The sequence below is a fragment of the Oncorhynchus masou genome, chromosome 5 (genome assembly GCF_036934945.1).
Source record: "Oncorhynchus masou masou isolate Uvic2021 chromosome 5, UVic_Omas_1.1, whole genome shotgun sequence".
In the NCBI taxonomy this organism is placed as follows: Eukaryota; Metazoa; Chordata; class Actinopteri; order Salmoniformes; family Salmonidae; genus Oncorhynchus; species Oncorhynchus masou.
Window position 1 is genome coordinate 309,862 of NC_088216.1, and position 18,987 is coordinate 328,848.

The window sequence follows — 18,987 nt, forward strand, 5'->3', positions numbered from 1 at the left end:
CCTCTACTTCTTGTTTCACTGTAACAGACTCACCCTCTACTTCTTGTTTCACTGTAACAGCCTCCTCTTCCTTCTCCTCTTTCAAGACAACATTCAGCCACAGATATTCTTTAGCAGGAGGTGAACAGCATAGTGAACTCATATTCCGGGATGTCAGCTAACTAACAATGTAAATATTAAATTAAATGGGATAACAAGCTGGACGACAGACGTGTGTTTAAAATACAGTGGCTATTATACACGAATGAGTCAATGTTTAGGCGAGCAAGCTACCGAGGTGGTTGACCATCTTTCATAGAACTATAAAACAACGTCGCTGCCGACCTGGGTTGTCATTAGTTACCACAGCCACAAAGTAAACATTGGCTATGGTAAAAATGGATGAAAACAAACATTTGCTTTTCAGCCTTTTAACTTAAAGGTCAGGGCTAGGAATGACGTTAGCAGATTTTAAGAAGAGAAGTTGAAGAAATAGGCAAGGTTTTAGTAATAACTATGACTTTGTGACGACTGTGGTAACAAACATCGAGCTGTTGGTGAAAGAACCCGTCCACTAAATTACACGTCACACTCTGGCAGACTTGCCTGAAAGACTCACGTCGCCATCTGCTGACTGCAGTGGATAAAAACAGTTGAGGATTCTTTCTTTTTTCAGACATTAAGTTGGACATTCAAACGATTGTTTGAATTTTATTTCCAAAATAATATTACAGAATGTTATATGATGATATATGATGATGATATAATGGAGTGACAACCATCCACCAGTAGATTTATTATAATGGAGTTGATAGTGACAACCATCCACCAGTAGATTTATTATAATGGAGTTGATAGTGACAACCATCCCCCTCCCCCAGTAGATTTATTATAATGGAGTTGATAGTGACAACCATCCCCCAGTAGATTTATTATAATGGAGTTGATAGTGACAACCATCCCCCAGTAGATTTATTATAATGGAGTTGATAGTGACAACCATCCACCAGTAGATTTATTATAATGGATTTGATAGTGACAAACATCCCCCAGTAGATGTATTATAATGGAGTTGATAGTGACAACCTTCCCCCTCCCCCAGTAGATTTATTATAATGGAGTTGATAGTGAACCCCATCCACTAGTAGATTTATTATAATGGAGTTGATAGTGACAACCATCCCCATCCACCAGTAGATTTATTATAATGGAGTTGATAGTGACAACCATCCCCCTCCCCCAGTAGATTTATTATAATGGAGTTGATAGTGACAACCATCCCCCTCCCCCAGTAGATGTATTATAATGGGGTTGATAGTGACAACCATCCCCCTCCCCCAGTAGATTTATTATAATGGAGTTGATAGTGACAACCATCCCCCTCCCCCAGTAGATGTATTATAATGGAGTTGATAGTGACAGACATCCCCCTCCCCCAGTAGATGTATTATAATGGAGTTGATAGTGACAACCATCCCCCTCCCCCAGTAGATTTATTATAATGGTGTTGATAGTGACAACCATCCCCCAGTAGATTTATTATAATGGAGTTGATAGTGACAACCATCCACCAGTAGATTTATTATAATGGATTTGATAGTGACAAACATCCCCCAGTAGATGTATTATAATGGAGTTGATAGTGACAACCTTCCCACTCCCCCAGTAGATTTATTATAATGGAGTTGATAGTGAACCCCATCCACTAGTAGATTTATTATAATGGAGTTGATAGTGACAACCATCCCCATCCACCAGTAGATTTATTATAATGGAGTTGATAGTGACAACCATCCCCCTCCCCCAGTAGATTTATTATAATGGAGTTGATAGTGACAACCATCCCCCTCCCCCAGTAGATGTATTATAATGGGGTTGATAGTGACAACCATCCCCCTCCCCCAGTAGATTTATTATAATGGAGTTGATAGTGACAACCATCCCCCTCCCCCAGTAGATGTATTATAATGGAGTTGATAGTGACAGACATCCCCCTCCCCCAGTAGATGTATTATAATGGAGTTGATAGTGACAACCATCCCCCTCCCCCAGTAGATTTATTATAATGGTGTTGATAGTGACAACCATCCCCCAGTAGATTTATTATAATGGAGTTGATAGTGACAACCATCCCCCTCCCCCAGTAGATTTATTATAATGGAGTTGATAGTGACAACCATCCCCCAGTAGATTTATTATAATATTTATTACACAAACATCGGCAACAATTATCATATTACATGTATTTTTTTTAAACAAGCAGCTTTTTCAACTTGTAGAAAATAGCTGGCTACATTTTGAAGTGCTGCATTTTGATTAAAGTGGGTCACCAACACAGTAAGTGGAACACAGCTCTTTTTTTGTTAGTCACTTTTTGTTAAATAATATTTCAATTCATAGCCTGGATTTACCCTTCTACAATGTTAAAACATTCTACATTGTGACATCATTAAAATACTCCTACTACAATGTTAAAACATTCTACATTGTGACATCATTAAAATACTCCTACTACAATGTTAAAACATTCTACATTGTAACATTATTTCATTGATATCATGAAACAACTCCTTCATGTATTTTCTGATGTTTAATCAGAGATCTTTTATCAGAGTATCTCTTCCCACATTGATCACAGCTACAAGGTTTCTCTCCTGTGTGTGTTCTCTGATGTGAAGTCAGATGGCTTGATATAGTGAAACACTTCCCACATTGATCACAGCTATAAGGTTTCTCTCCTGTGTGTGTTCTCTGGTGTGAAGTCAGAGAGCTTGATATAGTAAAACACTTCCCACATTGATCACAGCTATAAGGTTTCTCTCCTGTGTGTATTCTCTGGTGTGAAGTCAGAGAGCTTGATATAGTAAAACTCTTTCCACATTGATCACAGCTATAAGGTTTCTCTCCTGTGTGTGTTCTCTGGTGTGAAGTCAGAGAGCGTAATATAGTAAAACACTTCCCACATTGATCACAGCTATAAGGTTTCTCTCCTGTGTGTATTCTCTGGTGTCTTGTCAGATTGCTTGATGCAGCAAAACTCATCCCACATTGATCACAGCTATAAGGTTTATTTCCTGTGTGTGTTCTCTGGTGTGAAGTCAGATTGCTTGATGCAGCAAAACTCATCCCACATTGATCACAGCTATAAGGTTTCTCTCCTGTGTGTGTTCTCTGGTGTGAAGTCAGATGGCTTGATATAGTAAAACACTTCCCACATTGATCACAGCTATAAGGTTTCTCTCCTGTGTGTGTTCTCTGATGTGAAGTCAGATGGCTTGATATAGTAAAACTCCTCCCACATTGATCACAGCGATAAGGTTTCTCTCCCGTATGTGTTCTCTGGTGTATTTTAAGTTCTGATAAAGATTTGCAATGCTTCCCACAGTCAGAGCAGCAGTGAGGATTCTTCCCTGTGGGTCTCTGCGGGGGTTTCTTGAGGAGTTCTGATGTGGAGAGACTCTTCTCTGCCTCTTCAGCATCATGATGTTGTTGAGGCTCCCCAGAGGATCCACGATAGTCACGTCTCTCTCCTGTGTGAACAACAAAGTCAGACAGTCACTGTAATTTGTCATTGTCGTGAATGTTTAAATGTTTTCACAAACTTTGACAATTTTCTTCTCCCATTAATAAGACAGTCAAGTGAACAACAGTCATTACTGTCTTCATTTTTCACACATTAGTCAATTATTTTATTCTTCCAATAAGTTATTACAGTTGCTGAATCATTAGGCAGTGATCCAGAAGACTTTAGTTCACCAATATTATGATGGTTATTATAGTATAGAGGGAGAGAGGGGACTGTATTATTATATAGAGGGAGAGAGGGGACTGTATAATTATATAGAGGGAGAGAGGGGACTGTTATTATATAGAGGGGACTGTATTATTATATAGAGGGAGAGAGGGGACTGTATTATTATATAGAGGGAGAGAGGGGACTGTATAATTATATAGAGGGAGAGAGGGGACTGTATTATTATATAGAGGGGACTGAATTATTATATAGAGGGAGAGAGGGGACTGTATTATTATATAGAGGGAGAGAGGGGACTGTATTACTATACAGAGGGAGAGAGGGGACAGTATTATTATATAGAGGGAGAGAGGGGACTGTATTATTATATAGAGGGGACTGTATTATTATATAGAGGGAGAGAGGGGACTGTATTATTATATAGAGGGGACTGTATTATTATATATATAGAGAGAGGGGACTGTATTATTATATAGAGAGGACTGTATTATTATATAGAGGAGACAGGGGACTGTATTATTATATAGAGGGAGAGAGGGGACTGTATTATTATATAGAGGAGAGAGGGGACTGTATTATTATATAGAGGGAGAGAGGGGACAGTATTATTATATAGAGGGAGAGAGGGGACTGTATTATTATATAGAGGGGACTGTATTATTATATAGAGGGCGAGAGGGGACTGTTTTATTATATAGCGGGAGAGAGGGGACTGTATTACTATACAGAGGGAGAGAGGGGACAGTATTATTATATAGAGGGGACTGTTTTATTATATAGATGGAGTGAGGGGATTGTATTATTATATAGAGGGAGGGAGGGGACTGTATTATTATATAGAGGGAGAGAGGGGACTGTATTATTAAATAGAGGGAGGGGACTGTATTATTATATAGAGGGGACTGTATTATTATATAGAGGGGACTGTATTATATAATCATCAGCATTTATATATATTTATATATATATATATATATATATATATAAATATATAAATATAAATATATATATATATAATCATCAGCATTTATATATATATATAATCATCAGCATTTTTATATATATATATAATCATCAGCATTTTTTAAAATATATAATCATCAGCATATATATATATATATATATATATATAATCATCAGCAGATATATATATATATACATATATAATCGTCAGCATTTTTATATATAAAATCATCAGCATTTATATATATATATATATATATATATATATATATATATATATATAAAATCATTAGCATTTATATATATATATATATATATAATCATTAGCATTTATATATATATATATATATATATATATATATATAATCATTAGCATTTATATATATATATATATATATAATCATTAGCATTTATATATATATATATATATAAAATCATCAGCATTTATATATATATATATATAATCATCAGCAGATATATATATACATATATAATCGTCAGCATTTTTATATATAAAATCATCAGCATTTATATATATATATATATATATATATATATATATATATATATATATATATATAATCATCAGCAGATATATATATATATATACATATATAATCGTCAGCATTTTTATGTATAAAATCATCAGCATTTATATATATATATATATATATATATATATATAATCATCAGCATTTATATATATATATATAATCATTAGCATTTATATATATATATAATCATTAGAATTTATATATATATATATAATCATTAGCATTTATATATATATATATATATATATATAATCATTAGCATTTATATATATATATATAATCATCAGCATTTTATATATATATATATATATATATATATATATATATATATATATATATATATATATATATAATCATCAGCATATATATATATATATAATCATCAGCATATATATATATATATATATATATATATATATATATATATATATATATATATATATATATATATATATATATATAATCATCAGCATATATATATATATATATATAATCAGCATTTATATATATATATATGTATATATATATAATCATCAGCAGCATTTCATTATTAATATTCAAGTTATTATCTAAATATTCGTCTCGTATTCAAATGATGAGACTGAGGCAGGAATTCCTTTAACCATAAAGTGGTATATTTACTGAGTAGTGTGGATTCATGGATGCACAGAACTTCTGGATCAGACGGAGTTAAGGAAGAGAAAGCAGCGAGATCAGGCGATGGCCATTTCCTGCTTTTATGGAGTTGAGATCTGTCGGACATTTCCACCTGACCTAATTAAAGCGCCCCTGGCCCAGCTGAGTAAATGGCAATGAATTAAAGGATTATTCCACCAACTCCATGGGCCTTTTCTCCAACGTGTTAGAATGTTACAAAAGGAACGCATTTGTGTATTTGCACGGCAGAGCTCTCGCAAATAAACTTTGATCTGATCAACTGTGAACTGGAAATTCTGTCTGTTTTATTTAAGACCAGAAATTTACAACCTCTGGGTCTCAGACAGATAAAGATCATTGGAATTTATAAACATTGATTACAAAATTACTGAACAGGTTGTCTACAGCACAGGTGGTCTAGGCCTAAATTCACATTAGCAGACCTATAATATATAGCCTATAATATATAGCCTATAATATATAGCCTAATATAATATAGCCTATGATATATAGCCTAATATATAGCCTAATATATAGCCTATGATATATAGCCTAATATATAGCCTATGATATATAGCCTAATGTATAGCCTATGATATATAGCCTAATATATAGCCTATAATAAATATATAGCCTAATATATAGCCTATAATATATATAGCCTAATATATAGCCTAATATATAGCCTATAATATATGGCCTAATATATAGCCTATAATATATAGCCTAATATAATATATAGCCATATATATATATATATATATATATATATATATATATATATATATATATATATATATATATATAGCCTAATATATAGCCTTTTACACTGATAACAAGTTCAAACAGGTGCCATTAATACAGGTAACGAGTGGAGGACAGAGGAGCCGCTTCAAGAAGAAGTTACAGGTCTGTGAGAGCCAGAAATCTTGCTTGTTTGTTGGTGACCAAATACTTATTTTCCACCATTATTTACAAATAAATTCATTAAAAATCCTACAATGTGATTTTCTGGATTGTTTTTCTCATTTTGTCTGTCATAGTTGAAGTGTACCTATGATGAAAATTACAGGCCTCTCATCTTTTTAAGTGGCATAACTTGCACAATTGGTGGCTGACTAAATACTTTTTTGCCCCACTGTATAGCTTATAATATATAGCCTATAATATATAATCTAATATATAGTGTATAATATATAGCCTATAATATATAGCCCATAATATATAATCTAATATATAGTCTATAATATATAGCCTATAATATAGCCAATAATATATAGCCTAATATATATAGCCTAATATATATAGCCTATAATATATAATCTAATATATAGTCTATAATATATAGTCAATAATATATAGCATATAATATATAGCCTAATATATATAGCCTAATATATATAGCCTAATATATATATATATAGGCTATATGAATTATAATATTATAGTAATATTCATTAACCTCTTGAAACTCCCCATCCCGGATCCGGGATTGTGACTAAGCCTCAGGCTCATTAGCATAACGCAACGTTAACGATTTCTGAAAATCGCAAATAAAATTAAAATAATGCGTTTGCTCTCAAGCTTAGCCTTTTCTTAACAACACTGTCATCTCAGATTTTCAAAATATGCTTTTGAACCATAGAAATTGACTAATTTGTGTAAGAGTATGCAAAGCTAGCATAGCATTTTGTGTAGCATGTAGCACGCAACATTTTCACAAAAGCCAGATAACCAAATAAATAAAATCATTTACCTTTGAAGAGCTTCTGATGTTTTCAATGAGGAGACTCCCAGCCACATACCAGTTGCGCAGTGTTTCCTGAAAGCGTCTGTGTGTAGGAGAAATCGTTCCGTTTTCTACATTGCGCCTGGCTACCGAAACGAACCGAAAATGCAGTCACCTACAACGTGAAACTTTTTCCGGATTAACTACATAATATCGACCGAAACATGGCAAACGTTGTTTGGAATCAATCCTCAAGGTGTTTTTTCACATATCTCTTCATTGACATGCAGTTCGTGGAAGCTTGCTTCTCTCTCTGTGCCCCATGGAAAAATACTGGCAGGTGACTTTTGCGCACCAATTTCGGCGCAGGACACCGGGCGGACACGTGGTAAATGTGGTCTCTTATGGTCAATCTTCCAATGATCTGCCTACAAATACGTCACAATGCTGCAGACACCTTGGGGAAACGACAGAAAGGGCAGACTCATTCCTCTTGCGTTCACAGCCATATAAGGAGATCATGAAAGACAGAGCCTAAAAAATCCTTGTCATTTCCTGGATGCCAAGTCATCTTGGTTTTGCCTGAAGCTCACGTTAAAGGGCACGCACAGAGAAGATATTTGTATTTCTGGACACGTCAGAAGTAATCCTTCTCACCCCCCCTTAATGATTTAGATGCACTATTGTAAAGTGGCTGTTCCACTGGATGTCAGAAGGTGAATTCACCAATTTGTAAGTCGCTCTGGATAAGAGCGTCTGCTAAATGACTTAAATGTAATGTAAATGTTTTCTTTCGAACAGTAGCAATTATATGCATAGTCGAGCATCTTTTTGTGACAAAATATCTTGTTTAAAACGGGAACGTTTTTCTTCCAAAAATGAAATAGCGCCACCATAGGTGTAAGAGGTTAACGTCCACGTTTCTGTCTTCTTCACTATTCCCTTCTGGCGCGAGACTGATGAGCGGGGGGAAAAACACACAATGCCATCCATTTATAAAATAAGGCTGTAACGTAACATAATGTGGAAAAAGTCAAGGGGTCTGAATACTTTCCGAATGCACTGTACACCCATCCATCCATCCATCCATCCATCCATCCATATTGCATTCAGAAAGTATTCAGACCCCGAGACTCTTTCCACATTTCGTTATGTTACAGCCTCATTCTGAAATGTATTAAATCATTTTTCCCTCATCAGTCAACATACAATAAATACCTCAATGCCTAATATATAGCCTATAATATATAGCCTATAATATATAGCCTATAATACAGCCTATATGATGAAAACACCCTTATTTATTACACGGCAGAGAAAAAACTAATGAGAAAACACAACAAAAATTTTTTTTTAAACTGATGACAACTGATCTCGTCTCATCCTCCAAGCTTCAGAGATCAACTGATCTCGTCTCATCCTCCAAGCTTCAGAGATCAACTGATCTCGTCTCATCCTCCAAGCTTCAGAGATCAACTGATCTCGTCTCATCCTCCAAGCTTCAGAGATCAACTGATCTCGCCTCATCCTCCAAGCTTCAGAGATCAACTGATCTCGTCTCATCCTCCAAGCTTCAGAGATCAACTGATCTCGTCTCATCCTCCAAGCTTCAGAGATCAACTGATCTCGTCTCATCCTCCAAGCTTCAGAGATCAACTGATCTCGTCTCATCCTCCAAGCTTCAGAGATCAACTGAACACAGGGAATACTTCTTTCCTAAATAGACATTCACCATTTTCTTCATCTCTAAATCCAGAATACTCCCTGATTTCTTTACAAACATTTTATCAAACATTATAGCTCTCAAATAATCATATAAGGGGGCAGCAGGGTAGCCTAGTGGTTAGAGCGTTGGGCTAGTAACCGAAAGGTTGCAAGTTCGAATCCCAGAGCCGACAAGGTACAAATCTGACGTTCTGCCCCTGAACAAGGCATTGAAAATAAGAATTTGTTCTTGACTGACTTGCCTAGTTAAAAGGTCAAATAAAAGTACAATCAAATGTAAAATGCATTCTCTACCTCCTCTCACTCACAGACAGTACATAGTTCCTCTTATTCGTCTATGCCATCAATCCTCCCTACTTCTATTACCAGGTTCTCAACTGGTCACACAAGGACCTTTGGTTCTGGAATGTGGCGGAGTTCTGAGTGACCAATAGAATTTGATCACTAACTGTTACTCCAAGAGTTCTGTCATTCTTGACGAGGTCACGAGGTGTTGGCTTAAGGTTGCTACAATAGCTTTCTCTATGAAGTTGTCGAGAGTGGTTAGATTTCTCCAGCCACCACAACCCTAAGTTGTTTACCAAAACATGTAAACAGGGTGGCCATTTTGTTTCTGTTCTAATCCTCGGTTGCCCCTTTAAAAAAAGCCACATCAATCAATCAATCTGCAGTTGAAACAGTAAAGCTGTCAACCTGCCACTGTAGTGGGGCAATGGATTTACACTGAGACTGTGGTAGTCTACTGTAAAATATATAACCAAACACAAACCATTGATTTACACTGAGACTGAGGGTTCCGGCGCCGACAGAGATGGCCGCCTCGCTTCGCGTTCCTAGGAAACGATGCAGTTTTTTTTTTTTTTTTTTTTACGTGTTATTTCTTACATTAGTACCCCAGGTCATCTTAGGTTTCATTACATACAGTCGAGAAGAACAACTGAATATAAGATCAGCATCAACTCACCATCAGTACGACCAAGAATATGACTTTCGCGAAGCGGATCCTGTGTTCTGCCTTTCAACCAGGACAACGGAATGGATCCCAGCCGGAGACCCAAAAAAACGACTTCGTAAAAGAGGGAAACGAGGCGGTCTTCTGGTCAGACTACGGAGACGGGCACATCGTGCCCCACTTCCTAGCATTCTTCGCGCCAATGTCCAGTCTCTTGACACCAAGGTTGATGAAATCCGAGCAAGGGTAGCATTCCAGAGGGACATCAGTGACTGTAACGTTCTTTGCTTGACGGAAACATGTCTCACTGGAGAGACGCTCTCGGTGGCGGTGCAGCCAGCGGGTTTCTCCACGCATCGCGCCGACAGAAACAAACACCTTTCTGGTAAGAAGAGGGGCGGGGGCGTATGCCTTGTGGCTAACGAGACGTGGTGTGATCACAGAAACATACAGGACCTCAAATCCTTCTGTTCACCTGATTTAGAATTCCTCACAATCAAATGCAGACCGCATTATCTACCAAGAGAATTCTCTTCGATTATAATCACAGCCGTATATATTCCCCCCCAAGCAGACACATTGATGGCTCTGAACGAACTTTATTTGACTCTTTGCAAACTGGAATCCATACATTCTGAGGCTGCATTCATTGTAGCTGGGGATTTTAACAAGGCTAATCTGAAAACAAGACTCCCTAAAATGTATCAGCATATCGATTGGGCCACCAGGGCGGGCAAAACCTTGGAAGACTGTTATTCTAACTTCCGCGACGCATATAAGGCCCTGCCCCGCCCCCCTTTCGAAAAGCTGACCACGACTCCATTTTGCTGATCCCTGCCTACAGACAGAAACTGAAACAAGAAGCTCCCACGCTGAGGTCTGTCCAACGCTGGTCCGACCAAGCTGATTCCACACTCCAAGACTGCTTCCATCACGTGGACTGGGACATGTTTCGTATTGCGTCAGGCAACAACATTGACGAATACGCTGATTCGGTGTGCGAGTTCATTAGAACGTGCGTTGAAGATGTCGTTCCCATAGCAACGATTAAAACATTCCCTGACCAGAAACCGTGGATTGATGGCAGCATTCGCGTGAAACTGAAAGCGCGAACCACTGCTTTTAATCAGGGCAAGGTGACTGGTAATATGACTGAATACAAACAATGCAGCTATTCCCTCCATAAGGCTATCAAACAAGCTAAGCGTCAGTATAGAGGCAAAGTAGAATCTCAATTTAACGGCTCAGACACAAGAGGTATGTGGCAGGGTCTACAGTCAATCACGGACTATAAGAAGGAATCCAGCTCAGTCACGGACCAGGATGTCTTGCTCCCAGGCAGACTAAATAACTTTTTTGCCCGCTTTGAGGACAATACAGTGCCACTGACACGGCCTGCAACGGAAACATGCGGTCTCTCCTTTTTATTTTTATTTTACCTTTATTTAACCAGGCAAGTCAGTTAACCTCTTGATGCTCTGGGGGCGCTATTTCATTTTTGGATGAAAAACGTTCCCGTTTTAAACAAGATATTTTGCCACAAAAAGATGCTCGACTATGCATATAATTGATAGCTTTCGAAAGAAAACACTCTGACGTGTCCAGAACTACCAAGATATTTTCTGTGCGTGCCCTAGAATGTGAGCTTCAGGCAAAACCAAGATGAGACGGCATCCAGGAAATGAGCAGGATTTTTGAGGCTCTGTTTTCCATTGTCTCCTTATATGGCTGTGAATGCGAGAGCAGTAAGTCTGCCCTTTCTGTCGTTTCCCCAAGGTGTCTGCAGCATTGTGACGTATTTGTAGGCAGATCATTGGAAGATTGACCGTAAGAGACCACATTTACCACGTGTCCGCCCGGTGTCCTGCGCCAAAATTGGTGCGCAAAAGTCAGCTGCAAGTATTTTTCCATGGGATTCAGAGAGGAAAGCAAGCTTCCACGAACGATATATCAATGAAGAGATATGTGAAAAAACACCTTGAGGATTGATTCCAAACAACGTTTGCCATGTTTCGGTCGATATTATGGAGTTAATTCGGAAAAAGTTTGACGTTGTAGGTGACTGAGTTTTCGGTTCGTTTCGGTAGCCAGATGCGATGTACAAAACGGAACGATTTCTCCTACACACAGACGCTTTCAGGAAAAACTGCGCATTTGGTATGTAACTGAGAGTCTCCTCATTGAAAACATCTGAAGCTCTTCAAAGGTAAATGATTTTATTTATTTGGTTATCTGGTTTTTGTGAAAATGTTGCATGCTAAATGCTACTCAAAATGCTAAGCTAGCTTTGCATACTCTTACACAAATTAGTCAATTTCTATGGTTCAAAAGCATTTTTTGAAAATCTGAGATGACAGTGTTGTTAAGAAAAGGCTAAGCTTGAGAGCAGACGCATTATTTTTATTTTATTTGCGATTTTCAGAAATCGTTAACGTTGCGTTATGCTAATGAGCCTGAGGCTTTAGTCACGATCCCGGATCCGGGATGGGGAGTTTCAAGAGTTAAGAACAAATTCTTATTTTCAATGACGCCTGGGAACAGTGGGTTAACTGCCTGTTCAGGGGCAGAACGACAGATTTGTACCTTGTCAGCTCGGGGGTTTGAACTCACAACCTTCCGGTTACTAGTCCAACGCTCTAACCACTAGGCTACCCTGCCGCCCCTTCACTGCAGCCGAGGTGAGTAAAACATTTAAACGTGTTAACCCTCGCAAGGCAGCAGGCCCAGACGGCATCCCCAGCCGCGCCCTCAGAGCATGCGCAGACCAGCTGGCTGGTGTGTTTATGGACATATTCAATCAATCCCTATACCAGTCTGCTGTTCCCACATGCTTCAAGAGGGCCACCATTGATCCTGTTCCCAAGAAAGCTAAGGTAACTGAGCTAAACGACTACCGCCCCGTAGCACTCACTTCCGTCATCATGAAGTGCTTTGAGAGACTAGTCAAGGACCATATCACCTCCACCCGACCGGACACCCGAGACCCACTCCAATTTGCTTACTGCCCAAATAGGTCCACAGACGACGCAATCTCAACCACACTGCACACTGCCCTAACCCATCTGGACAAGAGGAATACCTATGTGAGAATGCTGTTCATCGACTACAGCTCGGCATTTTACACCATATTACCCTCCAAGCTCGTCATCAAGCTCGAGACCCTGGGTCTCGTCCCGCCCTGTGCAACTGGGTACTGGACTTCCTGACGGGCCGCCCCTAGGTGGTGAGGGTAGGCAACAACATCTCCACCCCGCTGATCCTCAACACTGGGGCCCCACAAGGGTGCGTTCTGAGCCCTCTCCTGTACTCCCTGTTCACCCACGACGGTGCGGCAACGCACACCTCGAACTCAATCATCAAGTTTGCGGACGACACAACAGTGGTAGGCTTGATTACCAACAAAGACGAGACGGCCTACAGGGAGGAGGTGAGGGCCCTCGGAGTGTGGTGTCAGGACAATAACCTCACACTCAACGTCAACAAAACTAAGGAGATGATTGTGGACTTCAGGAAACAGCAGAGGGAACACCCCCCTATCCACATCGATGGAACAGTAGTGGAGAGGGTAGTAAGTTTTAAGTTCCTCGGCATACACATCACAGACAAACTGAATTGGTCCACTCACACAGACAGTATCGTGAAGAAGGCGCAGCAGCGCCTCTTCAACCTCAGGAGGCTGAAGAAATTCGGCTTGTCACCAAAAGCACTCACAAACTTCTACAGATGCACAATCGAGAGCATCCTGGCGGGCTGTATCACCGCCTGGTACGGCAACTGCTCCGCCCACAACCGTAAGGCTCTCCAGAGGGTAGTGAGGTCTGCACAATGTATCACCAGGGGCAAACTACCTGCCCTCCAGGACACCTACACCACCCGATGTTACAGGAAGGCCATAAAGATCATCAAGGACAACACCCACCCGAGCCACTGCCTGTTCACCCCGCTATCATCCAGAAGGCGAGGTCAGTACAGGTGCATCAAAGCTGGGACCGAGAGACTGAAAAACAGCTTCTATCTCAAGGCCATCAGACTGTTTTAACAGCAACCACTAACATTGAGTGGCTGCTGCCAACACACTGACTCAACTCCAGCCACTTCAATAATGGAAATTGATGGGAAAGGATGTAAAATATATCACTAGCCACTTTAAACAATGCTACCTAATATAATGTTTACATACCCTACATTATTCATCTCATATGTATACGTATATACTGTACTCTATCATCTACTGCATCCTTATGTAATACATGTATCACTAGCCACTTTAACTATGCCACTTTGTTTACATACTCATCTCATATGTATATACTGTACTCGATACCATCTACTGTATCTTGCCTATGCTGCTCTGCACCATCACTCATTCATATCTTTATGTACATATTCTTTATCCCCTTACACTGTGTATAATAAATTAGTTTTGGAATTGTTAGTTAGATTACATGTTGGTTATTACTGCATTGTCGGAACTGGAAGCACAAGCATTTCGCTACACTCGCATTAACATCTGCTAACCATGTGTATGTGACAAATAACATTTGATTTGAGACTGTGGTTGTCTACTGTAAAATGTATAACAAAAACTATTGATTTTTATTTATTTATTTATTTTTATTTCACCTTTATTTAACCAGGTAGGCTAGTTGAGAACAAGTTCTCATTTGCAACTGCGACCTGGCCAAGATAAAGCTTAGCAGTGTGAACAGACAACACAGAATTACACATGGAGTAAACAATTAACAAGTCAATAACACAGTAGAAAAAAAGGGGAGTCTATATACATTGTGTGCAAAAGGCATGAGGAGGTAGGCGAATAATTACAATATTGCAGATTAACACTGGATTGATAAATGATCAGATGGTCATGTACAGGTAGAGATATTGGTGTGCAAAAGAACAGAAAAGTAAATAAATATAAACAGTATGGGGATGAGGTAGGTAAAGTTGGGTGGGCTATTTACCGATAGACCATGTACAGCTGCAGTGATCGGTTAGCTGCTCAGATAGCAGATGTTTGGAGTTGGTGAAGGAGATAAAAGTCTCCAACTTCAGCAATTTTTGCAATTCGTTCCAGTCACAGGCAGCAGAGAACTGGAACGAAAGGCGGCCAAATGAGGTGTTGGCTTTAGGGATGATCAGTGAGATATACCTGCTGGAGCGCGTGCTACGGATGGGTGTTGCCATCGTGACCAGTGAACTGAGATAAGGCGGAGCTTTACCTAGCATGGACTCAGTGTAGATGATTGATTTACACTGAGACTGACTTCTACTGTAAAATGTATAACCAAATACAGACCATTGATTTACACTGAGACTGTGGTAGTCTACTGTAAAATGTAGTCTTTTAAGTAGTTACATTGGGGAGAAGGGGGGGTACTTTACCATGGAATTGCCCGTTCGGTAACAACTAGTCCTTTAAGTAGTTACATTGGGGAGAAGGGGAGGGGTACTTTACCATGGAATTGCCCGTTCGTTACAACTAGTCCTTTAAGTAGTTACATTGGGGAGAAGGGGAGGGGGGGGTACTTTACCATGGAATTGCCCGTTCTTAACAACTAGTCCTTTAAGTAGTTACATTGGGGAGAAGGGGAGGGGGGGTACTTTACCATGGAATTGCCCGTTCATAACAACTAGTCCTTTAAGTAGTTACATTGGGGAGAGGGGGGGGGGGTACTTTACCATGGAATTGCCCGTTCATAACAACTAGTCCTTTAAGTAGTTACATTGGGGAGAAGGGGGGTACTTTACCATGGAATTGCCCGTTCATAACAACTAGTCCTTTAAGTAGTTACATTGGGGAGAAGGGGGGGGGTACTTTACCATGGAATTGCCCGTTCGTAACAACTAGTCCTTTAAGTAGTTACATTGGGGAGAAGGGGAGGGGGGGTACTTTACCATGGAATTGCCCGTTCATAACAACTAGTCCTTTAAGTAGTTACATTGGGGAGAAGGGGAGGGGGGTACTTTACCATGGAATTGCCCGTTCATAACAACTAGTCCTTTAAGTAGTTACATTGGGGAGAAGGGGAGGGGGGGGGTACTTTACCATGGAATTGCCCGTTCATAACAACTAGTCCTTTATTAAGTAGTTACATTGGGAAGAAGGGGAGGGGGGGGGGGGTACTTTACCATGGAATTGCCCGTTCATAACAACTAGTCCTTTATTAAGTAGTTACATTGGGAAGAAGGGGAGGGGGGGGTACTTTACCATGGAATTGCCCGTTCATAACAACTAGTCCTTTAAGTAGTTACATTGGGGAGAAGGGGGGGTACTTTACCATGGAATTGCCCGTTCGTAACAACTAGTCCTTTAAGTAGTTACATTGGGGAGAAGGGGAGGGGGGGTACTTTACCATGGAATTGCCCGTTCATAACAACTAGTCCTTTAAGTAGTTACATTGGGGAGAAGGGGAGAGGGGGGTACTTTACCATGGAATTGCCCGTTCATAACAACTAGTCCTTTAAGTAGTTACATTGGGGAGAAGGGGGGGGGGTACTTTACCATGGAATTGCCCGTTCGTAACAACTAGTCCTTTAAGTAGTTACATTGGGGAGAAGGGGAGGGGGGTACTTTACCATGGAATTGCCCGTTCATAACAACTAGTCCTTTAAGTAGTTACATTGGGGAGAAGGGGAGAGGGGGGGGTACTTTACCATGGAATTGCCCGTTCATAACAACTAGTCCTTTAAGTAGTTACATTGGGGAGAAGGGGGGGGGGTACTTTACCATGGAATTGCCCGTTCGTAACAACTAGTCCTTTAAGTAGTTACATTGGGGAGAAGGGGAGGGGGGGGGGGGGTACTTTACCATGGAATTGCCCGTTCATAACAACTAGTCCTTTAAGTAGTTACATTGGGGAGAAGGGGAGGGGGGGTACTTTACCATGGAATTGCCCGTTCTTAAAACCTGACAGATGTGCCTGGAGAACTCCAATCCACAGACCAAAGGACTGACCATCCATGACATCAGACCTTATAGTGCTTCCCATGTTGTGGCTATACAGTGTTTGGGATATGAAAGTTGAACTAAGGCATGTGTTTTATTCTTCAAGTATCAATGGCTATATGAGTCCAAATATGGATACAGATCACCCCCCTTAAACCCCCCCCACATCAGTTCAACAACTACAGATCGCCCCTTTAAACCCCCATCAGTTCAACAGGGTGGCCTAGTGGTTAGAGCGTTGGACTAGTAACCGGAAGAGTTCAAACCCCCGAGCTGACAAGGTACAAATCTGTCGTTCTGCCCCTGAACAGGCAGTTAACCCACTGTTCCCAGGCCGTCATTGAAAATAAGAATTTGTTCTTAACTGACTTGCCTGGTTAAATAAAGGTAAAATAAAAAATAAAAAAACTACAGATCGCCCCTTTAAAACCCCCCACATCAGTTCAACAACTACAGATCGCCCCTTTAAACCCCCCACATCAGTTCAACAACTACAGATCACCCCTTTAAACCCCCCACATCAGTTCAATAACTACAGATCACCCCCCTTAAACCCCCCCACATCAGTTCAACAACTACAGATCGCCCCTTTAAACGCCCCACATCAGTTCAACAACTACAGATCGCCCTTTAAACCCCCCACATTAGTTCAACAACTACAGATCGCCCCTTTAAACCCCCCACATCAGTTCAACAACTACAGATCGCCCCTTTAAACCCCCCACATCAGTTCAACAACTACAGATCGCCCCTTTAAACCCCCCACATTAGTTCAACAACTACAGATCGCCCCTTTAAACCCCCCACATTAGTTCAACAACTACAGATCGCCCCTTTAAACCCCCCACATCAGTTCAACAACTACAGATCGCCCCTTTAAACCCCCCACATCAGTTCAACAACTGCAGTTGTGCCCCCTGTTTTGTAAGATTAGTATTTACTGGTGTGTTAATCTTTTACCTCCCGTCTCCTCCGGCTCTTTTTTCGATGTGACAGTTACCTCCCCCTCCTCTGCAGAAACGGCTTCCTCTTTCACTGTAACATCTTCCTTCTCTTCTTTCACTGTAAAATCCTCATCCTCCTCTCTTACTTCTTGTTTTACTGTAACATCCTCCTCTTCCTCTACGTTTGTTACCGTAACATCCTCTTCTTCCTCTTTCACGACAACGTTCAGCCACAGACCCTCTTTCTCCGTCCAGCAGACCTCCTCCTCCTCTTCATCAGGAGGTGAGGAGCTTGGTGAACTCATGGTCGGGGATGTTAGCTAACAGTTAGCTAACTATGCTAATGCCAACTTAACCAGCCAGCTACCGTTAGCTAACTAATAACAATAAAAACGTAAATATGCAATGAAATTATATAATTAGCTAGATTGACAGAAGTGTGTTAAAAACACAGTGGCTAATATACATTAAAACGTCTAAAGAGCTATACTGGTTCGGTTATATTGTCTGGAAAGCTACCGAGGTGGCCGACTGGCTAACTTCTTCTTCTGCAGCATAATAGAGCTCAGCAAACAAACGTTTTAAAGGGCATACTGCCACCTGCTGGAGGATACGATCAAATCATGGTTTGCTTCATTCTGTACCATTTTTTTGTCAAATTAAATAAACAAATAAATCCCTACTAATGTATAACATACAGCCCCCCTCCCCATGAACCCCCCAACCAATTTCCCTCGATTATGCTTAGAAATGGTGACCAGATTCAGAGACTATGCTATAG

At 39.8% G+C, this 18,987-nt stretch overlaps 1 protein-coding gene across 1 annotated transcript; it reads right to left on the reverse strand.

Annotated features, from left to right (window-relative positions):
* Positions 1-2,180: 2,180 nt before the first annotated feature.
* On the reverse strand, positions 2,181-18,740 carry LOC135530389 (zinc finger protein 501-like). Its single transcript, XM_064958728.1, has 2 exons — positions 18,223-18,740; positions 2,181-3,509 (listed from the first exon to the last, which is right to left on the reverse strand). The coding sequence occupies exons 1-2, from the start codon at positions 18,509-18,511 to the stop codon at positions 2,536-2,538; spliced, it is 1,263 nt and encodes a 420-aa protein (XP_064814800.1). The 5' UTR covers positions 18,512-18,740; the 3' UTR covers positions 2,181-2,535.
* Positions 18,741-18,987: the final 247 nt, after the last annotated feature.

Bases quoted from the DNA above. Each gene is read 5' to 3' on its own strand.
- LOC135530389 (XM_064958728.1), bottom strand. From the start codon at position 18,511: ATGAGTTCACCAAGCTCCTCACCTCCTGATGAAGAGGAGGAGGAGGTC. The intron at 3,510-18,222 runs GTAAAAGATTAA...TTGTTCACACAG, and splicing joins AGAGCCGGAGGAGACGGGAG to GAGAGAGACGTGACTATCGT.